The sequence below is a fragment of the Podarcis vaucheri genome (genome assembly GCF_965113315.1).
Source record: "Podarcis vaucheri genome assembly, chromosome: 2".
NCBI lineage: Eukaryota > Metazoa > Chordata > Lepidosauria > Squamata > Lacertidae > Podarcis > Podarcis vaucheri.
The window spans coordinates 8,772,780-8,799,479 of NC_138760.1; the positions used below are offsets into that span (position 1 = coordinate 8,772,780).

At 44.8% G+C, this 26,700-nt stretch overlaps 1 protein-coding gene across 1 annotated transcript; it reads left to right on the forward strand.

The window, feature by feature from the left end:
* Positions 1–13,524: 13,524 nt before the first annotated feature.
* CYP27B1 (cytochrome P450 family 27 subfamily B member 1) lies at positions 13,525–26,436 on the forward strand. The gene is made up of 9 exons (XM_082205889.1): positions 13,525–13,791; positions 17,287–17,477; positions 19,265–19,461; positions 20,574–20,774; positions 21,579–21,742; positions 22,500–22,666; positions 23,384–23,465; positions 24,538–24,735; positions 25,172–26,436. The coding sequence occupies exons 1-9, from the start codon at positions 13,588–13,590 to the stop codon at positions 25,283–25,285; spliced, it is 1,518 nt and encodes a 505-aa protein (XP_082062015.1). The 5' UTR covers positions 13,525–13,587; the 3' UTR covers positions 25,286–26,436.
* Positions 26,437–26,700: the final 264 nt, after the last annotated feature.

The window sequence follows — 26,700 nt, forward strand, 5'->3', positions numbered from 1 at the left end:
TGCTGTGGAGTTTTGTGTTTTTAGAAAGAAAGCACGGGAAATATGGTAATAGGAAAGAACAGACTCAGGTCCCAACTGTGCTATATATTTAAAGCAGCATGATATCGCTTTAAGCTGCCGTGGCTTCCCCAAAAAATATTGGGGACTTTAGTTTGCCAAGGGTGCTGAGAGTTGTTAGAAGACCCCTGTTCCTCTCACAAAATTCCCAGAGTTCCCTGGGACAATGCATTGGCTGTTAAACCACTCTGGTAATTGTAGTTCTGGAACAGGGCTCTCCTAACAGTTCTTGAACCACAGTTCCCAGGATTTTGGGGCAGAAGCCACAACGGTTTAAAGTGGTGTGACACAGCTTTAAATGCATAGTGCAAATGGGGGCAAAGGAAGGAGTGAATATGAATTTGTTGTGGTCTGGAAGTGGACTGATCCATCCCAAACTAGAAGGGGCTGTGAGGCCAGGAGAAGTGGCTGCTACATCAGGGCTAAATGTACACATCTGGAATAATTTCAGTTTGGGGTGCCCTACCCACCCACACACTACAATCCTATCCTTAAAGGTAAAGGGACCCCTGACCATTAGGTCCAGTCGTGGCCGACTCTGGGGTTGTGGTGCTCATCTTGCTTTATTGGCTGAGGGAGCTGGCGTACAGCTTCCGGGTCATGTGGCCAGCATGACTAAGCCGCTTCTGGCGAATCAGAGCAGCGCACGGAAACGCCGTTTACCTTCCCGCCGGAGCGGTACCTATTTATTTACTTGCACTTTGATGTGCTTTCAAACTGCTAGGTTGGCAGGAGCAGGGACCGAGCAACGGGAGCTCACCCCGTCACAGGGATTCGAACCGCCAACCTTCTGATCGGCAAGTTTTAGACTCTGTGGTTTAACCCACAGCGCCAATCCTATCCTTACTTGATCCCAATGGGACTTATTTCTGTGTAGACAGGCCCTTATAGGATGCCAGTGCTTCAAGTTGAAGGAATCCCTGGCGCTGCCCCTAACATAGAACGTGGGTCCATTTAGTGTCTGTGGCTATGATTTACTCACTTAAAACTTTTATATTCTGCCTTTCCATTGAAAAACAAGAGGTCCACAAGGTGATGGACAAATATTAAAAAAACCGAATAGGATGTGACTAAGGGCTCAGCTAGATCTGGCAATAAGCTTGCGACTTGACATTTGTGTGGTTAGTTTATCTCCAGCCATGGGGGAAGCCCAGTCAGATGCTGGAATGTTCTGTGGGGGGGGGGGGAGAGGGAAGACATTTAACCCTTTGCCTTTGCTGCGGCCCTGATCCCGATCAGCTAGCACATCGTAAAAGCAAAAGGTGTCAAGGCTCTTGACTTCAGACCAGAGCAGGCAGCCCAAACCAGCAAGTCTATTTTTTTTTAATAAAATATTTATTAAAGTTTCGCAAATTATGCAAACAAGCACAATAATACAAACAAACCACAAACAAGAAAAAGAACAAGTATAATTTCAAACCCTTATTTTCTTATAACTTACTTCTCCGACCTCCTCATACCTCCCCTTTCTGCATTCCAATTTCAATTTTAATTCAGCAAATCCTCACCCTTAAATTTATCTAATTTTTAACCTTTCTTTTCTTTTAATCCTTACAGCTGTAATCCACTTAATTTCTAAACCAGCATCATTCTAACATTCATTAATTTTACAATATTTCTTAAGATAGTTCTTAAACTTCTTCCAATCTTCTTCCGCCGTCTCTTTTCCCTGGTCTCGGATTCTGCCGGTCATTTCCAAACCAGCAAGTCTATGATGAATTAACGGCTACTTTCATTTTAGCTCAGTCTTTCAGTGACATGGATGGTAACCCTATTGTCTACACCCCTGGGATTAATGGGGTTTGCTTCCCAAGAAGTAAAAATAGGATTGTAGCTTTTTTTTCAAGTCGATTGATTGATTTATTGTAGCCAGAGTGTCCTGACCTAAGTTCTTGTGGTGATAAGCCTGTTTCTGAGTTGAACTACATCAGACTACAGGTAGGTGCTCACATGAATGAAAGGCCCTCAATATCCAATCTGGGCTTGGGAGGAAAAAATGTATATAAAGGCAAAGCTATCTGGAAAGGAAACAGAAAACTGATTCCTATAGAAGAGAGGCAGACATATAATCCCATTGCACACACAGAAAGCTAGTGTGTTAAGAGAAAGTGGTTCGCTGTAGCCTAGCTTTCTCCGTGACATATTAACTTTCTCTGCAGAGGGAAATTTTTGTGTGGAGAAGCATTTCTGAAGCTTGATCTGAAGTAATATAGCTCAGATACACAGTGAAAACAAGCCGTAATATTATGAGCTGCAAGGAAACCCCAAAGATCAATGAAAAAGCCTCTCTTATGGGAGTAAGGGAATACATACTGTAGTTATATATAAACAATTATTTCCATTAACTTAAGTACAGTTTCATTAATTTCCACATTCTTAGGGTCACACAATTGCATGACATGACAATGAAGGGGGAAATCAGTACATGCATATAATATTAGCCAGGGAAGAATAATTTCAATGCCCGTTTGTAACTGAATTGTTGTCTATCCCATGGGATACCTGCTTTGGCCAAAGCCTTATTTATTAACTGGCATATATTAACAATTCATTGGTAGATCTACCAATGAACAGCCCTTCAGTGCATTGCATAGCCACTGGCCATTGCAAAGATCAATTTAAAATGATGTTAAAATATCATAAAACGTAAAATGCATGGATTATACATAATGGTTGGGTGCAAAATTCAGACAATATATGCACATTCTGCAATACCTGTTGGGGTGCTGTATTGACTGGGAAATACGCATAATTCCTTCTTCATGAATGGCTTATGTGCACATTCTCCATGAAGACTGGTATATGTGCACACTTGCTGGCTGTGGAGCACATTAACTCCTCAACTTACATTCCCCTTTACATATATAACGGGTCAAAGCAATCTGTGAAAACCACAATTTTAAACCACAGCCTTGGTGGGAACGTGTAGTCATAGGTTTCTCATCACCTTAAGAAAACAAAAGATGTTTTAAGTAAACAATTACTAACTGCTCCTGTTGCACATGTTTGCATTTAAAGGTGAATGAACACCAACTATCTCTTGTTGTCGAGAACACTTTCCCCTCAGAGAACAATTGGCCCACAACTTGCGTTTCCCGTTACAGATGAGCCCCTAGTGATGGTTTACGCAAAACCGGGGGTGGGGGGAAGAAGAGAAGATTGTTTATTGGAAATGTGAAAAGTCCCCCCTGCTGTCTGGCCTTAATATAGACATGGAAGAAACAGGATGGACAACCGAGAAAGAAGCTGCTCCATGTGGACATTGGGATTTGGGGGGAGATGCACAGCGACCTATTTAGCAGAATGAGCTAACCAGATTTTGAAGCAAGGGAAGGAATAGGGCACACATTAACATCTAACCGGGGTTGGAGGTTGCGGGTGGTTTAAGACCATTGGGTCCAGAGTCCAGAATTACTTAACTGTAGCACTAGCACTAGCATATAGAAACCAGGTAAAACTCTCAGTTAGTGAAATCTCAGAAGATCACAGAGAAGTTGAGGTTCCTCCCTAGCTATCAAGTGTAGTTTCAATTTGCTCTTGTGGGGGAAAGCTGTGTTTGAGGGCACCGTGGCGGCTGAGCGCAAACCTTTCTACCTAGCAGTGCAGCCCAATCCTTTCTAATAGAGGTTTAGGCTCAAATGCTCTCCGCAGCTGCAAAGTTCAGGGGGGGGGGCGGCCTTAGGACTGCTTGCCGTTTTTCTCTTCCTTGCCCACCTTGCAAAAGTGTTGATATGACAGCATTCTATCAGAAGTTTAAAGCACTGCATCACACACAGTGAAGTGTCCCAGTCTGCAATCCTGTGCACACTTGCCTGGGAGCAAATCCCACTGAATTAAATGCAGCTTGCTTCTGAATCGACACATATAGGCTCACACAATGCTAGATTATCTAGCTAAAGAGCAGGTAGTTGTGTTGGTCCATGGAGGAGGGTGGAATTCAGACAAGGATAGTGAGTGAACCAACACCTTTATTGAGAATAATCCCAAAGTAACGTGTATCTTCAGAGCTCTTCCACAGGCAAAATCAAAGAGGTGGGGAGAGGAGATGGGTGTTTCCGGGGAAATGTTTGATGTTAAGATCGGTTTCAGTCTTAAAATAATGATGGAAGGAGGTCTTGCAGATTAACTAGGTTAGAACGGAGCCTTGTGCAAAAGATCTCTGGTTACACAGAGGCATGTTGGGTTGGAGACTAAAAATCTAGGGGTGAATTTGGTGGGGTTTTTGTGTTTTTTGAACAACTTTTTATTGGGTTTTAAAAACAAGGATCACGGGGATAATAAATAGACCAGGCATGTCCAAAGTCCGTTTCGGGGGCCTAATCCGGCCCACTGGTCGGTTTAATCTGGCCCCTGTGGCAGTTTATCTCTTGCGGTAAAATCATAAAAAAACCTCAACAACTTCAACCCTAAAAGAAGGTCAACAACTTCAATCCTAAAAAAAGGTCAACAACTTTGGTCAGCCCCCATGGCCCTTCACTTCATCAAATCTGGCCCTCTTTGAAAAAAGTTTGGACACCACTGAAATAGACCAAGTCTTTTCCATGCCATTTGTATATCACAAAAATAGCATAATAAAATTTGCAGTAACATCTACAATGGGGAGAGGTAATATCTCTGATGAGGGGCACATGCTTCTTCTGGGGTAGTTTGTTGACCTTCGGTCCCCACCCTGCACCCAGTTTTCACCTGGTCTCCAAGAAGCTGTCAGCATGTGACAGCGGCCGCACCCTGGGAACAGAACTGACTGGCAGGCTAAACAAGGTGGGGGTAGCTGAAGAGTCTCAAACCTGTGTTGTAGTTTTTAAATTTATTTTTATTTTATTAAAATAATTCAACATTAATACATACATATTACGAATATACAGACAAACATACATTTCATACAATCCTTAAAAATATTCATACATACCCACACTCAATCCCACAGATACTTCCTTTTCCCACCACCATCCCTCACCCCTCACCCCACCCTTGTGTTAGACTTTCAATCTACTCAATTGTAATTTCTTTCCACTTCTATTACTTTCTTTCACACACTTTTAAACCAACTTTCTACTTCTTTTTCTGTTACACATTGTTATCCATCTTATTTAGTATTTCAGTACAGTGGTGCCCCGCAAGACGAATGCCTCGCAAGACGGAAAACTCACTAGATGAAAGAGTTTTCCGTTTTGGTGGTGCTTCGCAAAACGAATTTCCTATGGGCTTGCTTTGCAAGACGACAATGTCTTGCGAGTTCCTGCTGGTTTTTTCCCTTCCCCCCCCTTTCCTAAGCCGCTAAGCCGCTTATCAGCTGATCCGATCAGCAGATAAGCCACTAAAAGCGCTAATAGCGCTAATCCTCTAATCCGTCAATGGGCTTGCTTCGCAAGACGAAAAAACCGCTAGACGAAGAGAATCACAGAACGGATTCTTTTCGTCTTGCAAGGCACCACTGTATTTTATAATGGAAGAATCTCAAACCCGTGGTGAGTTAGGGACTTCCCCAGCATGCAAAGACAGGCTCCTGCAGATTGAGTGGATGAGACCAATAGATGGGTTCAGGGGTCAAGAAAATGGCCTCTGCATGTGATGTAGAGGGAAGTGAGAGGCAGATGGGGCTTGTCACCCTGGGAAGGGAGCCCATCTAGGAGAAGAAAACTCTGATTCTAAACCTCTGCTGCTTTGTGAGATACCTTGTCTAGGAGTAAACCCTAGACAAATCTGGAGTTGAGTCCCTAACAAAGTTGGATGGCTCACCTGCTTCCAGCAACTCCTGCAGTCCAGCTGGTGACAAATGCTTTCCTTTGGCAAGGCCGAAAGTGGGGTCGTCTGAGAACCCCAGAGCCTTCATAGACACTGTCCAGGCTTGTGTGCCGGACAAGTCACTTTGGTGCTGCTAACACAGCAGTTTGTCTTCGCTCTCAGATGCACACTCCATTGTGTCTCAAGGCAACAACAAAAATCTACAACACATGATTCGTATGTCATGGTGGTCAACGTATGAATTTGATCGTTTTATTGATTTATTGTGTTGTGAAATGTCTCGTAAAAATCACGTCTCTAGGCGATCTTAAAAAATACAAAACGAAAACATAGCAGTAAAAACCATATTCAAACAATAAAAGAACCACAACACACATAAAAGATAACCAGCATTAATACCCAAATACAAAGCCAGCAGGGGAAAAAATGCAATATACATCATGGAAGGAAAAAAGCTGTCACATTCATGGCAATCTATTAAAACCGCTAGCTGTAACAAAGAAACTGAGAAACAGAGCCCAAAAGTCTTGGGAGAGCAAAGAAGTCTTAACCTGGTGCTAGGAGGACAGCAGTGTGGGCACTAAACAAGCTTTCCTAGGGAGAGTAATCTGTAGGCAGAGTGGGGGTGTTAGCCACCAAAGATGCCCTCTCTTTCTTGTGGCCATCCTCCATATTTCAGATTGCAAGGGTACATAGAAAAGTCTCTGCAAATGACCCAAGGGTACTCATTCCATCTGGTACTGAGGTTCCAAGCCACAAAGGAGAAAGTAGCAGGAAATGAGGTCACTAACTGTAAGAGGCATCAGTCTACTATTGGGAAGAAAGTCAACACAGGTTAGGTAAGACAGGCAGTCTATCTACCCCTGTCTATCTTTTCCCACATGCAAACCCAACAGGTTGTTTATTATTATTATTATTATTAATAATAATAATAAATTTTTATTTATATCCCGCCCTCCCCAGCCAAAGCCATGCTCAGAGCGGCTAACAACAGTAAAAGTAATACAGCATTCTAAAATCAACTAATTCTAAAATCAATTCAAAATCAAATTAATGGCAACCATTGGGCTAGAGTTCTATGAGGATTACCAAAGGAGGGGGTCAGGCTGTGCCTTGGCCAAAGGCCTGGTGGAACAGCTCTGTCTTGCACGCCCTGCGGAAAGATGTTAAGTCCCGCAGGGCCCTAGTCTCTTGTGACAGAGCGTTCCACCAGATCGGAGCCACAGCCAAAAAAGCCCTGGCTCTGGTTGAGGCCAGCCTAACCTCCCAGTGGCCCGGGACCTCCAAGATGTTTTTGTTTGAAGAACGTAAGGTCCTCCGTGGGACATACCAGGAGAGGCGGTCTCGTAGGTACGAGGGTCCTAGGCCATATAGGGCTTTAAAGGTTAAAACCAGCACCTTAAACCTGATTCTGTACTCCACCGGGAGCTGAGTTGGACCTCAACATTTCTCACAAAAACTAGCAATCTGAACTGTGCACGGAAACTAATGGAAAGCCCAGTAACCTGATACTGGAGTCCTGACTGGGCAGAACTCTGCAAAGAAAACCCTACCCCAATCATTCACATGCTGGCATTTCTTTGCAGACAGCTACAATGCAACACAAAGTTGTAGCAGAAAGAAGTTGCCCCCCTCCTACTCTACAGTCAACAGCGAAATGTCCTAAGTGAGTAACGTGTGGGCAGAGTGAATGAAGCATAGCAAAAGTGCCTGGGTATTGAATTTCAGAGTCTTCAGAACAGTGTACTTCAACCTTACCTGCCCAGGTGTTGCTGGACTTCAACTTCCATAATCTCTGATCATTAGCTAAGGTGGCTGGGGGTGATGGGACTTGGAGTCCGATAACATTTGGGAATCCAAGATTGAAGAACATTGCTCTTGAAGGCCCCATCCCTGTCTTGAGTAACCACCACCATATAGAGATGGAGAACTTAAGAGTGAAGGGTGAATCTCTGGCCCATGGTCCAAATGTGACCCACCAGATTTCCCCAGTTGGTCAGCCAGGGCATTTAACCCAAACCATGCCCACCTGCCCACTTAAAGTCATATGCAATGTCAGGTGGGACATGGCTGTAAAAAGGATGGAGCTCTCCACCCAAAAGTTCGACCTTGCTTGGTTCAAGAACATGCTGTGCTTGAACGCTGCAGAAAACAGGATTGAGAATCAGCTGGTGCTGAGCGTTAGAACACACGCTTATATACGTATGGAACTTCCCACATTTACCCGTATTTTTCGCTCTATAAGACACACCAGACCACAGTTTTTGCATGAGGAAAACAAGAAAAAAAATATTCTGAATCTCAGAAGCCAGAACAGCATGAGGGATCGCTGCGCAGTGAAAGCAGCAATCCCTCTTGCTGTTCTGGATTCTGGGATAGCTGTGCAGCCTGCATTCACTCCATAAGACACACACACATTTCCCCTTACTTTTTAGGAAAGAAAAGGTGAGTCTTATGGAGCAAAAGATACGGTATTCCCAGGCAATTTCAAAGCTGTCTTCAAAGCATCTGAGGCAACTCACAGGTGATATGAAACACCTCTCTCTGTCTGAGAGTCTGGAGAGGTGCTAGCAGTCAAAATAGACAATACTGAGCTTGATGGACAGATCAAAACAAGCACTCTCGAATATTGTGGATCTCTAAAGATCAGTCTGATTGGCCTGCCTTTTGCTGGCTGTGAAGATCAATTCTGTTGCCTATGGGAAATGAGCAGGCTTGTGAGTCTGTGGGAGTGTGGAAAAACTACAGAATGTGGTAATTAGTACAGAATTCAGCTTCTGGGGTATTTCTGGCTTTTAAAAAGCTTGTAGAGGTTCTGGCTTCCATTACAAAGAGACGTTTTCTAAACAATGCCGTCTGAAATGGTATGAAATGGAAGTGGCCGCAAATTACTACACAGTGCCCCAACACAGCGTGCATTTATTTAGTTTCTGGAAATTTGTTCTCACTTTGTCACCAAATACCTCAAGCTGGCTAATAACGATATAAATAAGGCAAAATTAGAATGGTTAATCCCCAGTTTAAACAAAGGCATAGACAACACATTGTTAATCCAGGAAGGCAGCAAATAATGCAATATACAGACTTTGTGGGTTGCAGGAGTCATCAAGAATGAGGGATGCGAACAAGTCAAAATCAATTACACATTTGTAGTGTAATTGTAAACAATTACACATAGGCTAACTTGAGTCTTTTTAAAAATTTCCAAGTATTATTAGTACAAATTTAGATAGGATTTCTGACCATTAGGAGTAAAAAGCACATCACTGAGTCACAAATGGTGGGCTGTGGCCAGCTAAATTCTACTCAGAGTAGATTCATTGAAATGAATGGACCTAAGTTAGTCATCTCCATTAATTTCAACGGGTTTACCCTGAGTATGACTCACATCAGATGCATCCTGTTATCTCCTTTCTATATGTGAAAACTTCAATGTGGTGAAATTATAGAATGATTTCATTCGATTGTGCAACCTCTTCAGCATACTGAAACCAGCATGATTCTGTTTATCTGGGGAGACCAGTCCTAAACAAAATTGTATATATATACAGTATATAAGATAAAGCGTTAGAATAAAAGTGTAAATCTTTGTTCCTTTGCAATTAATTTTATTAATGAATGTTAGAAAGATGTTGGATAGAAACTAAGTGGTTTCCAGCTGTAGTGCTTTAGGAGACATGAAAAAAAAGGTTCACAAATGGGTAAAAGTTTAATGGTAAGGATTTGCTGAACTAACAAATTGAATTGGAATACAGGGAGGGGAGGTGTGAGGAGGTCTGAGGAAATAAGTGTACGGAAGTTATGTTATTGAAAATTAGCGTGTGTTTTTAATTGTTTTTTTTGTATGTTATTTTGTATGTTTATTTTTCATTTTTTGCTATATTTTAAAAATTTTCAATAAATATCTTTTATAAAAAAAGCAATTAATTTTAGCACAAAGATTTTTTTTTAAAAAAAATCAAAACCTAACATTCAAAAGGTAGCGCTATCTAATGCATGCCCCTAATCTGAGGTCATGTGCTCACATTTTCTAAGCCCAGCAGAGGTATTAAAAGATAACACAAGCCCTGCTTCCAAGCTCACAATCTTATAGACGCAATATAAACCAAAACGGATAGGGGAAAGCAAACACTGGAACCCTGGGTCCTTCACATATTAATTTACTTCAACACTTTGAATTTATGTATATTAATTATAGTATAGTATTATAACAATATATATATATAATGTGTTATAATGATATATTAGCATATATCTTCCTATACACATAAAAATGTAAGGCTGTCGTCACTCTGCAGGTGGTACGGCCACCAATAGGCAACCCCACCAGCTGCAGTGTGGCAAATAGCAGGCCCTTGGAACAACGCAGCGGCAGGTGAGCTGTTTAACAAAGTGGGAAGCACTCTAGTGAGGTCTAACGGAGACGGGAAGGTACTTCATACAGTGGTTCAGTAAGCCTCCACACTCTGTTAAACACACTTGCAGTGAGGGTTAACAGAGCGGGAGAGGGGGTTCATACAGCAGCTTAGCAAGACACTCTGTGAATCACCTTCTGCCTCCTTTGAAAGGTGAGTTGAGCAAGAAGAGTTGGCAGTCCCTAGTAGCTCATTGAAATATACTCAGAGTCGAGAGTGGATTTCATGCTCTTTATTCAGCTCATAGTAGTGAGGAGGAATGGAAGTTCCCCCGGAATGTTTGCTTTATATACATTCTTTACACAATGGGCCCCACGTGATTGGCTAATTGTGGATTCACTTCCACCTGGAGCTGGATTGGGTGGCTCCTGTGGACCTATCAGACTGCTGCATTCTGGATCCTATTGTTCTAGGACCAATCAGACTGCTGCATTTTGGATCCTATTCAACTCAGTACATAACACTCATAACTACAAGAGATGCGTTATATGATATAGATGCCTTGATAGGCTTGTATTGGTTTTAGCAATTGGTTTTAACATTTATACTATTTTTGTAAGTTGCTTTGGGTCAATTTTATGAGAAAAGCAACTGATAAATGTAACAATAAATTATCATTATTATTAAGGTATGTATTTTAATTATATATATACAGTGGTACCTCGGGTTACATACGCTTCAGGTTACAGATTCCGATAACCCAGAAATATTACCTCAGGTTAAGAACTTTGCTTCAGGATGACAACAGAAATCGTGCTCTGGCGGTGCAGCGGCAGCGGGAGGCCCCATTAGCTAAAGTGGTGCTTCAGGTTAAGAACAGTTTCAGGTTAAGAATGGACCTCCAGAACAAATTAAGTATTTAACCCGAGGTACCACTGTACACTAACAAATTATGTGTGCACACACCCTCAGAAGCATTGAAGATTTTTTTAAAAAAAAAATCTTGTGTTGAGTAATTTACCTGTAACCATAGATCATGTTTAGTACCTTTCCTCTCTGGCAGTACTGCTTGCAGGTTCTGAGAGGCCCTTGCAGGTGTGCGGAACTGTTTTGGCCCAGTGGGCCAGATCCTTATCTGACTACGTCTCTACCTGCCCACAAATGGCATTAGGTGTGTGGGGCAGGTGGGTGCGGATTTTGAAAAATGGCTCCATGTGCCAAATGAGGACACCAGGTGGGCCAAATTGGGCCCATGGGCTGGAAGTTCCCCACCATGGCCCCTGGGGAGAAAATGCTCATCTCCTCCTCACCTGCGCATTCACTTACCTTTGGCCCCACACGGCGCAATGTCCCAGAGAGACAGGGAGGCGCACCGGCATGGAGGAGCAACAAAGCTGGCTATTGCCACCCTCCCAGAACATGCTTCGGGAAAGCCCACCGGAAGGAGATGTGTGCAGCAGCCTTTCTCTGTCAATGGCAGCCACAGCCGATTGCTGGTGCTGTAACGGCACTGAATTTGGGGGGGATTGGCCTCAAAGCGGGTGATGAGAGGACAACAGGAAAAACAGTGGAACCAACAGCGCAGTGAAGACGTTGGTTGGATTTCTCTGGAACATTTGGGCAAGCGGTTGACGTCAATTCTGAAGAAAACGGCATGTTTTTGGCGCACCCATACATACATATGGGAAGCAGTTCAGTGCTCATTCTTATCCATGTGAATTCTCCAGAACTAGGAGCTCTCGTGGTCTGTTCCAGGAGCCCTACAGGAGACCTTTCCCTGCAGTGGTGCTGTTAGGTAATTGAATTTAATGGTCTTGTTCTCCTCCCCTCACCCCAAAAAAGCCCATTGGATGTTCATGTGCCTTATTTTGAAATGTGCTAAACTATCCCTGCTCCACTTGGGAGACCTTTTGCACATTTTGGCTGAGTCAGATCCTGGACTTCTGCCCCCCCCCAGCCCTTCCTTGAAGGCATCACTGATTCTTTCCTCTGTTGCCTCCCCACCAAAATTTTAGATTCTAAACTTGGCAATGCAGGGATTTGCTTTTTGTTTTACTTTCTGCATCCATGTAACTTCTGGGCTGCCTTCTACTCAAATTTCTCTGGGTAGTTTACAAGGATGAAAACCAACTCAATTGCCATCAGATCAACAACTTGCAACCAGTGCACCAATATTAAATCAGAAATCACCCAGAAACAGAGAAAAGTGAAAAATGCACTTCCTCTTGGTGATTCAAATAAAAAAACCAAAGGCAAATGTTGCCCATTTCTACTATTCAACACATCATCTTCATAATTTATGATACAGTGGAAATGGAGGATTAAAATGTTATACATATGTATTGTATCATAATTCATTGCTATGCTTATTGCAACATTATTTATGGCTAATTTATCCTCAGAAGACTCTACTTAGTTATCATTCCTAGTGATTTTTTGGCATCAGTAGAGATTTCTTACACTCCTCTCTTATCTTAATGTTAACTTCCTGATAAAAAGACTTCTCTACTCTTGCAGGATATGAAAAAGCTACTTTTGGCAGGCGGCACAAGCAGACTTTGGGAATTGGTACTTGGAATTGCTTGCCTCTGCTGGGGGGGTCGCTTCCTGCAACCCCCTGCCCTTTTCTAGTCTTATTCTGATTGCATTTCCTTTCACTGCATGACACTGCACCGCAAATCTCTACGAACCATTGCTGACCTTTCTCTTTCGTTTTATTGTTTTTATTCCTTCTTTGCGCTGTTCAGCAAAAACCAAAACCAAAAATAAAATCGGCTGGCGCGAAGATAAGAAAAACCGTTAATTCTAACCCTCGGGCAGCCGGATCTTTTGCACGTTCGTGCCGAGGGGTTTACAACCTGTCTTTTGCTTTCTCAAACGGCAGGGCTTCAGAAACATTTTTGGGGTATATTATTCCCACTTGGGGTCGTTCTGCGTTAAGAGCGGCAGCGGAGGTTTGTCATCCGCGTGACGCTCTCGCGGACGGAATGAATCTGCAGGGACAGGGACGGTGGCGCTTTTGCGCGCTTGCTTTTATGAGCAAAAAGCTCGGCATGGCTCCTCTCGTGTCCCGAAGAAACCTTCCCGGAACTCTTAAAACCAGGCGCAATGACTCTTTTGCAGGGTCGGGGAGCCGCAGATCTGGCGCGCCCTCTCCAGTTCATCGCGCGCGCCTGCCCGACTCTTGCAAAAGCGCACGGGACGCCATCCCCACCCACGCGCCCGGATTGGCCACCCTTGGCACCCTGCGGCAGGATGAGGTGCTGGACCAAGAATCGGGGCGGGGACAAGGTATGAGGCATGGCAGGGGCGTGCCCTGCCGGCTTCCACATGTTTTCTCCATAAATAGAAGGCGCCCCAAGATGCTCTTCCAACAGAACTTCGCCACCCGCACCCAACTCTCGAAGTATTTCGGCTTTGGAGAGCGAAGATGCCTCAGACGCTCAAGCTGGCCGGCAGGGCATCCTTGCTGGCGCGGTGCTTTCCTGAGATTTGGGCTGATTCTGTCCTCAAAGCTCCGGTCAGGGTGATCAAAAGCCACAAGACCCTGGACAAGATGCCAGGACCCAGCGCTCTGAGCTTCTTCAGCGACCTCTTCTGCAAAAAGGGGCTGTCGCGCCTGCACGAACTCCAGGTAAGCTTTTACCAGCGTAAAAGTAAAGGGTGTTGAATATCCTCTCCCCCACTTTTTCGTTCTTTTTTTACCATTGATTTATCTAGGGTCGTATGTTTATGGCAGGAAAGGCACATTAAAACGGTCGCTAAGTTCTTCCTCTTAGTGTCTTGAGGCTTGAAAACTTTCCTAGTCACATCTGCTTAAATTTAGTAGTGGACTGGTTTGGTTTCAAAGGGTAGGAGGAGATGCAAAGTAGGGTTTTTCTTTTTCTTTAGTTCGAAGTGTCTCTTAAATCAGATGGTGGGGCTGTAGAATTCTGCAAGCTTTTGAGTTCCACAGAAATCTTCCTCTGTGGAATGGAATAACATTACTGTATGTGCAAACTTTGATTCATCGAAACACACACATACTGCATGTTGGAAGTGTAGATTTTGGCGAATGTCCTTAAAAATAGTTCAAAAACTGGTGGTACCCCAGTTTTTCTTTCTCTGTTACCTTGGCTCCATCAAAAAAATTGTATGCTTGAATGTGGTGAGGTAACCAGATATTTTTCATCCTGGAGACTAAGGAGAAAGTGAGCCTCAAAGTTAAGGTCAATTCCTTTAAAAATTCCAGGAGATTCCAACACATCTGCTGAAAATCCTGACTGTATCTATATATCTGTATCTACATCTATAACTATATCTTCAATGAGCACTGGAAATTTCTTTCCAAAAGTGACAAGAACAAGGCACTGCAAACATTAAAAAGTTTCCCAGGGATGTTAGGGATGGGAAACCTGCAGCCCTCCAGATGTTTCTGGATTCTAACTCTCACCAACATCAGGCAGCATAGTCTGTGGCTAGGGATGATGGGAGTTGTAGTCCGATAGCATATGGAGAACTCCCCATTCCCCATCCCTGCTGAATGGGAGCATATTTTGTTTTACTTTGTTTATGCAATTTAAACACATGCCCTGCAAGGAGAATAAAACGAGGTACAAGGATCTTCCCTCAGGTGTACTTAACATTTCCGATGAACACCACTCGTCTCCATCCAGGCTTGTAAAAAGCTATTTAAATAAGGTAGACTAAGCTTTCCATTCCTTGGCTTGCTTGTCAACACAGCCTTGTGAAAGTTTGGCAGTAAGCCAGGTTGACACAACTCTAGGTGTTTCGTTCTTTTTCTGCTTTGCAGTGTAAACCATTGGTGTCCCTTAAATACCATCTCTGTGTGTTTAAAGCCCACACTTCTGCAGCGATGTGTATAAATGGAGGCAGTTTAACCCATAATGCTTGCTTTGACTGCATGTGTGGAATGAACATAACAAATGTTGTATGATTTAGTCATCTTGACAAGAATGTTAACACCTTTTCTTTAAAAAAAAAAAACTAAAAATGATCATTATATTAGCCTTTCCTTGCTCACACACGTTCTGAAAGTGCGAGAATTGCTTGAAGCGGAGGACGAATCTTAATTGGCCAGTTCACTAATCTGGTGACAATTTCCGTGCCTTGTACTCCCAAAACTTACTTGCCTTCCAACTTTGTTGATAGCTTTCTACTGTACATTCAACGTGAACAGGAATGTATAGTTCAACAGACCTTTGTGGGAATTTAGGCATAGAGAAAGTAACTTGGGCGGCAATCCGAGGCAGGTATGTTTACTCAGAAGTTAGTCCCACTGAGTTATTGGGACTTACTCCAATGTAGTCTTTCCCCTTCTTTTACCTTCTAATAAACATAGTTTTATAGATTCCCAATATATAACAACAATTACAAAAAAGGAAAATAAATACAAAATCCCAACTTATTCCCTTCCCTGCTCCAAGATGGATCAGTCTAATTTAAGTTTGCCAAAGTCTAATCTGTGACCCAATGTAGTCTTATGCACACAAAATCCCATTGAAAGGGAGAGTAAGGCAGGTGTTTAAGACTGCAGTTACATAGGTAAAGGTAAAGGGACCCCTGAGCATTAGGTCCAGTTGTGACCGACTCTGGGGTTGCGGCGCTCATCTCACTATATTGGCTGAGGGAGCCGGCGTACAGCTTCCGGGTCAAGTGGCCAGCATGACTAAGCCGCTTCTGGCGAACCAGAGCAGCGCACGGAAACGCTGTTTACCTTCCCGCTGGAGCGGTACCTATTTATCTACTTGCACTTTGACGTGCTTTTGAACTGCTAGGTTGGCAGGAGCAGGGACCAAGCAACGGGAGCTCACCCAGTCAAGGGGATTCGAACCACCGACCTTCCGATCGGCAATCCTAGGCTCTGTGGTTTAACCCACAACGCCTCCCATGTCCCGCAGTTACATAATGAGGGGCTAATCCTTGCTTCTTCTTGTCCTGCTGCTTGCTGCTTTCTTTAGTGCTCAAAGTAAGCTCCATGAACTCAGTTTCAGAATAGGCATGTATAGGGTTGTTCAGTAATTTCCTTCCATATCAGTGGCACTTGAAATGTGTTGAACTTTTCCCTGGATAGTGTTCTGTTGTGAGGATGAGCATGACACAGCTTGTAAAGCACAATTTGCATGTGAAAGTACTATGTAAATGAAAGGTTGCTTTTATTTTTGTTTATTGCTGAAACGTAACTCAGCAATGAATAACTTCCCCTTTGGGCTGTATCAGGTGTGATGGTTGGAACCGTGAGTGAGACTGAAAGCTTCTGTTTGAAACAGGCCCCTCCCAAACCTAATTAAGGCAATGAATCATTCATTTAGCTTACTGTATCTGGCTCCAGCACCGGAGTAACGCATGTTGCGTCTTTATACAATTTAGTCAGGCTCCTGGTGCCCCAGAGCTATGCCAGGATGTCAGAGTGAGATTTCTTGTGGCAGTTTCTATGGTGTGGGGTTCTTGCAACAGAGCTTCCTGTCCCACCCACACCCCCAGAAAAGGCACCCACTTCTCAGTGATGGAATCACGGAAACGCAGTCCCGTTTGTAGGTCAGCTGATCACCACGACTGCTCTATATGGCCGTAAACAGCAAACCGTTTTTGCCAGAGAGCCAGTGCACTGTGCAAGGGCTGAATGAGATCTCTTAACTCTCACCCTGCAAAGAAGTCTATCTCAAAGAATTAATTAATTCCATTTCTGTACCACCCTTCACCTGACGTTCTCAGAACAGTTCACAAGATAAAAATACAGGATAAAAGCTCAAATCAATAGTTAGAACAAAAACAAAACAATACCCCTCTCATCGCCAATACTGCTTCTCTGCTCTGGTACGAGGGACTGAAATTCAGTGCTCAAAGCCTTCCTAGTATGGGAACATGGTGTTGTGCAAAGCTTCACCTGTTGAATATGTGCCTTTCATGCAGCTGTTTTAAAAGACCGATGCAGTTCAGAAGAAGAACCATGCTGGGTGGTAACCCCACCTGCAATCTTCTTTCTATATAAGATTGGAAGCAATCCAGCAGGTGAAATTAAAAACGTGTGTGCATGGACCATAGTAAGTAGGGAGGGAACTAGACTTCTCCTCTTCTGTGTAGAGCGTTCTGTGTTATCTAATAAGTTTTCCTCCTGCTTCTGTCCTAGATCGAAGGCAAAGCCAAGTATGGCCCAATGTGGAAGGCCAGCTTTGGACCCATCCTGACGGTCCACGTTGCAGATCCCAGCCTGATTGAGCAGGTGTTACGGCAAGAGGGCAAACACCCCATTCGCTCCGCCATCTCCTCCTGGAAGGATTATCGGGAGTGTCGAGGCCATGCGTATGGGCTCCTTACTGCGTAAGTGTTCATTCTTCTTCTTCTCTCTCTCTACACGTGGGGCTGAGGGGGACAGATGTTGCAGGAGAGAGATTTCATTGTCTAGTCAAAAGAGAATCCTTTTTATCCTCTTTCTTTTGAAGACTTTCAAGTTGATCTTCAAAAAAAGTCTTTTGAAGACTTTCAAGTTGATCTTTGTTACATGGAGCCATGTGATGTGGAGGCCATTTTGGGAGCGATCCTGAGACCCTACCGTTTCCCATGGGCTGTTGGATAGAATTGAGAGCCTGGGAAACAGTGTGGGATCGGACATGGTTTTCAGTTCCTGTGCCATGAAAATTTATGAAAGTCCCCATAGTAGGCAGTTACATAATCTACCACCTACACGCGGTGTGTAAGCAGCTCGCTTTAAAGGAGTTGCACATAACGTCCATTTCCTGCTCTCCCTGTCCTATATGGTATTTGGCACTCTTCCCTGATGAATGAAGTAGCAACCACTTGACTCTTACACAACAGGGGAGGGGAAACCTGTGAAAATACAGCTCTGATCTCCCCCAGCCAACGTAGTCAGGCGTGATGGGAGATCTGGTCTAGCAACATCTAGAGAGCCACAGCTTTTACAGGGCGGACAACCTACAGCAGAGACCTCTGGCAATCCTAAATGGGAGAATTAAGGCCATTAGGCCTGACATTGGTGTGCAGGTCTACAGGATTGCCGGGTCTCCTGTGAGACATTGGCTGGAGCTGAGGAAGTAGATAGAGCCCAATGACACTTGCCAAGAGAGGGCACCTGTGTCCCCTGGAGTCCTTGAGAAGGACACTAAAGCCCTGACAATTCAGCTCAAGGGATGAAGACCTGCAACTCTAGCTTGACTTGTCTTGCCTAGTACTACCTTGTGGACTGCTCCGTATCTGAGGTGAAGATTGGTCAGGGCAGGCCTGTTTATGTTCTCACATGCACCAGAGTGACATTCCCCCACACTCTAGACAGGTGGCAGGCTTGCCACTTGTCTGCCACTGTGGTAAGAGTTTGGGCTGAGGAGTCGGACAGCTGGACAAATGGGCCAGAGCTCCTGGTGCTTCATCATCACCATAAAGCTGGGATGGGGGGGAAGAGTCTCTTTCCAAAGTGTTGCTTTCCAAGGAAAGAGTTGCAATGCTTGCAAGCTGCTCCCTGAGCAACAATCCCTGGCCTGACTCTTATCAGCAGTTTCGCAGAAGCTCTCTCCGTTATTGCTTTGCTTGGGTTTTGTACTTCTCCTTCGGGAGCCTTTAACTCCAGATTCTGAGCTTGCCTTTCCTACTGGTAAACAGAAAAAAGGGGGTCCCCCTTCCCCACCTTCCATCCTTTTTTTTTGCAACCCTGCTCACTGCGGTTTCCTGTTCCTCGCTCTCGTGGTTTTTTTATTTCCCGGAAATGTGTCAGGCAGGAACTGCAGGATCCTTCCGGGGCTTGCACAAAAGTGCCAGCTGGGAGTGAGAAATAGCTAGAGCAATTCTATGACTCAAGGCTCCCCTTGGTGGGTGTTTTCTCATCAGCTGGGCTGCTGCTTCTGCAGTTTAGACACAGGATGTGAGTAATGAGGAGAAGCGGAAGAACAAAGCCACTGGCAGTTTTTCTCTTTCGAAGCACCGCTCATCAATTTCAGCGGGACTTTTATCCTTCCCTTGTGCAGGGAACATACTTAGATTCCCAAAGCTGAGGACTTGGGGTCCCTTGTTTTGAGGTGCTTGTGGCTGCCCCGTGCACGGGGTTTGGACATGTCTCCTGCCCAGGGAGCTAACGGAGGCCTCTCTCTTCCATGCAGGGAAGGCGAGGAGTGGCAGAAAACTCGCAGCCTCCTTGGGAAGCATATGCTCAAGCCGAAAGAAGTGGAGTCCTACACTGGCACTCTGAACGATGTGGTCAGTGATCTGATCCGACGGCTGGAGCACCAGCGGAGTTTCCACGATCAGCATGTGGTCAAGAATGTGGCTGACGAATTTTACAAGTTTGGATTGGAAGGTATGTGTTTTGCTTACCGCATTTTGTGTGTCACCCTAGTAAACCACGCAGCCCAGATTTATATCGGTTGACATTTCAGCATCAGGGGAAGCCGGGATTCATCTTTTGTTCTTGTTGCGACAGCTAAGGTGGTCATTTTGAGCAGGCTCTGGGTGGGATTTTTGGGGGAATGTTTTTTGTTTTAGGACAGGGTGATAATTCTGTGAGATTATGTCAGGAACACCTTTCTCCCCTGCCCGTCTCCTGCAGCACCTCATTCAACTCTGCTCCTGCAAAGCTGCATTTGCCACTTCACAAAACCTCAGAACCTCTCCTGGTGTCCCTACTTCCAAATTATTTTGTACCATAAGCCAGAACAATGTGTTCTGCAGGAACTGGCACTGAATGCGGAATCCCTCCGGCATCCTTTTAAAGAAAAATCCCGGTTTTCATTTTTGTTTCTTAAATAACAACAAATTCTAAGTTTTTAGCCCTTGTGGCTGTAAAGATGGACCTGAAAGCAGAAGCCAAAGTGTGAGGTTGTATGAAGGAGGATTTACTTGAGCCAGGAGCTGGGACTATGCTTAACATAGTTAATTGATCTTTCTCCTATCTAGTGGAAACAGTTGTGAAAGGTGTAACTGAATTGGCTTAGTTTGCATGAATGGCAAAATCCAAATCTTGCAATGGAATTCTGAGAATTTTTTGGGTTGACTAGGGAGCTGCTCCATCAACACATTCACAATATTGAACTGTGCTTATATGGATATATTAAAAGAGTTCTCCCCCACCCCCACCTGTCATTCACCAGGGATGTGCCAAACAGGTATTGTGAAAGATCCATATCTTGGTCTGACTCAAGTTGTTGAAGAGCTGGGGAAATCTGTGGCCCCCATAGATGTTGGACTCAAACTCCCATCAGCCCCAACCAGCAGGACGAATGGTTAGCGATGATAGGAGCTGGAGTCCGACAACGTGCAGTGTGGCCACATGTTCCCCACCCCTATTGCAGCAGACGTTTATTAGAGTCCCCCTGAAAGTCACATCCACACAGTTGGGCAAAGCAGCAAAAGGAGCCAGGCAAGATAGCATCTCCTCTCGTGGCTTAATCGATTTAATTGCTTTTGTTCTAGGCATCTCTTCCGTCCTCTTTGAGTCCCGCATTGGTTGCCTGGAGCCCAAAGTCCCCCAGGAAACGGAGAACTTCATTAGCTCCATCAACACCATGTTCATCATGACTCTGCTGACGATGGCAATGCCCAAGGTCTTACATCGCATCTTTCCCAAGCCATGGCAGAAGTTCTGTGAATCCTGGGACTATATGTTTGAATTTGGTGAGTGTTGCCACCAGAGCTTGTCAGCACTTTGAAGAGGAGCTAAGTGGCCTGTTGTTGTAGCACCAATCAGAATCTTTGTCGCTCACTAAGCAAGCTTGGCACAAATCGTTGCATTTCATTCTCACTACACCTGTGTGTGTGTGTTGGGGTTATTTCTGCTTCCTGCAAGAAGTTGCACTGCTTTTGTTGTGCTTGGAGACTACAGGTTAAATGTATGTGCTGCTTGATTCCATATGGCTCTGAAGGGTGGTTTAAAACTGATGCAACCACCGTTCCAATTCTGGAAAGATAGAAAAGATTAATCAACGTAGGTTTTAATAGCAGGGCCAAGAAAGCCCCCTGCAACACTTACCAATAATTATATGGCGGAGAAGACCTTTGTAAAAGGAATATTTTTATAGGGTTTTCTAGGTATTGATAGGATCCAGCTTTAATAACAAGCTTATTCCAGAAATGCATTAGTACTGATGCCACTGGCAAAAACAAACCACTAGATTCACCTCTGGGGAAGAAGCCACGACTGTTAAAGTGCTTTAAACATGTGATGAGGACGTGACCCATTCATAACCAGCCATTTAGCCTCCTTGCGGCTAGATCATGCAGCAACTTTCCTGTCTAGATAGCAATGCCATGAGAATTCAAAGAAAGGGCAGCTTATAAGCCCCTGAAATAACTGTTTGAGCTGTCTTCCTGCAAGAAGCAATTGGCCCAGGCTGACATGTCCTCGACGGGTGACTGAATGCCTTGCTTGGCGGCTCTCCCTGGAGAGCAAGTGCTCATCTCGTGCCAATTCCTTTCCAGCCAAAGGACACATTGACAAGCGGATGGCTGAAGTTTCAGAGAAAATCTCACGGGGGGAGAAGGTGGAAGGAAAATACCTGACTTACTACCTGGCACAGGAGAAGCTGTCCATGAAATCCATCTATGGGAACGTGACTGAGCTGCTGCTAGCTGGCGTGGACACGGTAAGCCTTTTGGAAAATGCTGGGGGGGGGGGAGCGCTTCTTACAGGAGCAGGCTTTCCCCCCCCTTACACAATTGGGCACTAAGTGAAATAGGTCTCTGAGATGGAAAAATAACAGAAGGCCCTGGTAGTGGCTGGCTGGCATGCTGTGCTTTCCTGTGAGACAGACAGTGGCTTCTGATAACCCATTCTGGTTATCAGTGCCACGCCATGGAATCCTATATAATGACCCCTAGTTTGAGGATTTTCTTTGCCCTTTGTGCCTCTATTTCACTTCTATCTCCTCTTGCAGGAGGGCAATTTTACAGCTATTAAGTGGAGCTTAATTTGAGCCCGGAACTTATTTTCTGTGCCAGGGCCTAGCCCTAGAATATGAGGGAGCTGGGTTTTTGTTTTGTTTTAAAAGAACACCTCTGTGCACAGACAAAGTAATTTCCTGGTTCTGGGGCATGGGACGCTGTGCACACCTCTTTCTCTCTCTAGAAACACTCCCTTTCTCTTAATTGGTCATAATTGCAGCGTAATATCTTGGCTGTTCTGTGCAATGTGATTGGCAGAACAAGAACCCTATATCCCCTTACCCTATTGAACTCAGTGGGGCTTTAACTTCTGAGTAGGCACGTATAGGATTGCCCTGCTAATATTTACTCTTCTGCCGTGCAAAGGAGGAATAACTCTGCTGCAGAAATCCCATTCTGACTTGGGTCCTACTCCTAATAGCCTAATGATGAACCCTATCCTGGTCTCTATCCCTGCAGATCTCGAGCACTTTGTCCTGGAGCCTGTATGAGTTGTCCCGTCACCCGGAGGTGCAAACAGCCCTCCACAAAGAAATTGCAGCAGTGATGAAGGGCAATGCCATCCCAACGGCCGCTGATGTAGCCCAGATGCCCTTGCTGAAGGCAGTGGTGAAGGAGGCGCTGAGGTGAGCCCCATTTTGGGAACAGATGGGAGAGTACATGGGGAGGTTGCTTGCTGAGGTTGCTGGGGGAAGCTTAAAATGTGGCCAGGTCTGCCATTGCCTAGAATACCACTATCCCACCAACCTTATCCTGAGATTCCTGCATTGCAGGGGGTTGGACTAGATGACCCATGGGGTCCCTTCCAACTCTGTTATTCTGTGACATTGGCCATGCTGGCTGGAACTGTTGGGAGCTCTATTCCCAGCAACATCTGCAGAGCACCAGGTTGGGAAAAGTCAGTCTAATCCTTTAAAGGTTGCATTGAAGCTGACATTCAGGTGAGGACCAAGGATGGAGCCTTAGGCAGCTGTATAGGAAAAGGAGGCAGATTCCCTGTGATTTGGCCACTAGCATTCGTCCTGATGATCCTTAAAGCCAGGAAGATTTAAACTTATCTGCTGCACTTTTCTAGCTCTGTGCACATAAGTATTTTTTACTGTTGTTAGCCGCTCTGAGCTCGGCTTCGGCTGGGGAGGGCAGGATATAAATAAAATATTATTATTATTATAAGTAAGAAAATCGGGTCCTTCCTTTGGGCTGCAACAGCTGCAGCAGCATAGTCAGCCAGCTGGGAGATTTGCACTCAAACAGGAAAAGGTGAGGGAGCTGAGTAAACATTGCAACATGTTGTGGGGAATCAATTCCTTTATATTCACTTTGGCTGCTCTGTTTTCCTGCAGGTTGTACCCTGTGATTCCTGGCAATGCACGCGTCATCTCAGACAGGGACATCCAAGTGGGAGACTATCTGATCCCCAAAAAGGTGAGCGTGTTACAAAATTGGATGCAAAGAGGGGATGGGGACGGATGATAGCCATCGTTCTCTGGGTGGAGCTAAAGAGAAGCAGTAGCTTTAAGAAGGCAACATCCATTCTGGGATATGCATGGCTCCTAAAGGGCCATAGCTCAGTGGCAGAGAACTTGCCTGGTATGCAGAAGGTCACAGGTTCAATGCCCCAGCAGCTCCCAGAACGGCCAGCCAAGACTTGTGTCTGAAATCCTGGATAGCCACTGCCAGTAGATGTAGACAGTGCTGAGCTAAATGGACCAGCACCATGACTTGGTAGAAGGCATGTTCCTTTGTTCATAAAGGAAGCAAGCCTGGGAAGTGTAGCTTGGCTTCCTTCCTTGAGTCCTTTGGAGCATTCTGGCTCTGCAGTGCATCTGCTTCTGGCACACTGTGGTCCTCAGCCACATAGGTTGGTGGTGAGCAGATGGCCCTGGCAGGCGGAATTGCCTTGTCTTTTGCTTCATCCTACACAATGCTCCTCTGGCCTATGATGTGCAACTGCTCCTTTAGGTCAGCAATGCTGCAGGCAGAGAACTGCTGCAAATCTGGAGTAGGAAATCCCAACACTTACAATATCTGGCCAAGAAAACACGTGTGTGGATCAGGTGGTCATTGCTTGGAAGTGTTGGACATGCACTCAGTCTGTGCAGGGTCCTGAAGAAGTTATAAAAGCAAGCCTGGCAGGTGAACCCAAGTGAATGGAATATGCATCCTTTTAAAAAAATGCTTCTCAGCATCCTCTTGCAACATCTCAGGCACATAGGTATCCTCAGCAAACTGATGCATGTGCAAAGGGGTCCTTGCAGGAGGGAAAACTAGTGCAGGAGAAAGAGGAATGGCAGCAGAGATGCAGGCGGAATGAGGTTAAGGCTGCAGTGCAAAAGCTTTGCTCTCCAAATGAGAAAGGGAGGAAGCCATTGAAGGAGGACTGGGATGAAGCTATGAAGGCATTCTTCTTAGGGATGGGTCTTTTGACCACGTGCACCCTGACCTTAGGGTCCCTGGGCTGTTTTCCTCATGATGTTCCCTTTCCCTGCTCTTTCAGACCTTGATCACCCTCTGCCATTATGCTACGTCCCGTGACGCGAAGTACTTCTCCAATCCCAACTCATTCCAGCCGGAGCGATGGCTGCGAAAGGACGATGCTCACCACCCGTACGCCTCTATCCCCTTTGGCTTTGGCAAGCGCAGTTGCATTGGACGACGCATTGCAGAGCTGGAAGTGTATCTCGCCCTGTCTAGGGTGAGTGTCTGCAAGGAGAAAACCCTAGATCAATATTGATGGCCCCTAAGGGGCTGTTTTCATCTTATGGAACTGAGACGCAGTGGGTGGGTTTATCCCCAAAGCCCTGTTCTTGGAGGGACAAGAGGTTGCATTCACCTTCTGCCAGCTTTTACACCACCATCCCTCTTGTTGATCCTCGTCCTCCTTAAAGGGACCAGCACAGTCAGGTAGAAGTTTGGCAGGAGCCAAATCTAGTGGGCCTAGATTTGCAAGATTTCCTGAATCCCAGTGGAAAGTGAATGCATTCAGATCTTCTCTCTCTTGCCCTCTTCTGGGCAAGCTCCTTGATCATCTCCTTTGGCCTTTCTTCAAGATGACATCTTCGTTTTATGCCTTGTTGTTCCTTGCTCAGTAGCTGCCCTGCTAACAAGCCATCACTCCTCTTGTCTTGCAGATCCTGATGCATTTTGAAGTGAAGCCAGAACAAGAAGGCCACATCGTGAGACCCATGACACGCACTCTTCTGGTTCCAGAGAAGGAAATCAATCTGCAATTTCTGAGCCGCTAATCAGGACGAAGCAGAACAACTGATGCTGGTCAAAGCATCAAAGCACACTAGACCTTGAGGCTGGGTGTGACAAAGCTAATCTTCTGGATTCTTTGGAGTCTGCTTGAAGAACGGCTGTAGAGCAGTGACATTGACTGAAGTCAGGCAAAGGGGCCACTGGTGCTTCCTCTCTTAAGTGGCACCCTCCGCTGTGTCTTGGAGGTCTTGCTAAAGGTGATTTCTCCAGAGCCAGAGTTTCCCAGCACATTATATAGAGCATCAATGTGCACTTAAAATAAACAGAGGGGAACTGTGGGAAGAGCAGTTTTGCTCTGAAACGTACCTGCTTTACTCACTCAGTTTGATAGTTCCCAGAATTTTCGGGAAATTGGATGGAGAGCAAGGAGCCCAGTAACCCAGTGGCAGGTGTGACTGTACTGTATACCAAACTGCCAATGTGATATCTGTGCAACTGTGAGTTCAAGGTGTGCGTACCCAATGCTCCGTGACAGCAACCTCAAGGAAGGCCATCCAAAAAAGAAGCAATACGGGTGGAGTTTTTGCATCTTCTCCACCGCAACATTGTCCATTAGGTGCCACTGGCATATGTAAATCGTCCATATTAGATCAGTGTTGGATCACTGTCAAAATGCAGTCACCCAGGTTATCTCTCGCTTGTATCTTGAAAGTGATATTTAGTTTCCTTCTCAGGGTGGAAAAGCTGGTTTCTAGATGCAGGGACAGTATTTATATCCCCACCCAGGTGTGTGAAAAGACCCCCAAAAGCAAGCCAAACTTCATTTCAAATTATATGTGTTTTTTTTAATCACTGAAGTTGAGGCAGTTATACAGATCTTCCCTGTTTGGAGCTGTGGGAATGGAGAACAGGAATGTATTTAAGAGCCTTATTATTTATTATTATTAATATTGTTATTATGCTAATCTTTTGTATTTTAAATATAATCATTTATATTTAATACCCTTCCCCTACATATTTATATTTTTATAACCTATAAATTATGTGTACAAATGTTCTGTGTTTTAAAAACAGCTGCATCAGAACAGTTCCTGTAACCAAAGCTGTCTACCTTAAAGGCTGTTTCTTTGGTGCTATGTTTAAATGTTATTTATTATCTCTGGATAATAAACATGAACTGGTTTTTTTTAAAAAATCTGACTTGTTTATCTGTGACTTTGAGCTGAAACGCCAAACAGAGAGATTGTGATTGATTGATTGATTGATTGATTGCACTTTTGATCCCACCTTTCCTCCACGCCGCTCAAGGTGGCATTCATCGTTCCCCTCCTCTATTGTAACTTCACAACAATCCTGTATGGTTGGGTAGGTTGAGAGTGAGTTACTGGCCCACAATCACCCAGTGAGCTTCAAAGCTGAGTAGAGATTTTAACTCTGGTTTCCCTGGTCCTAGTTCCAA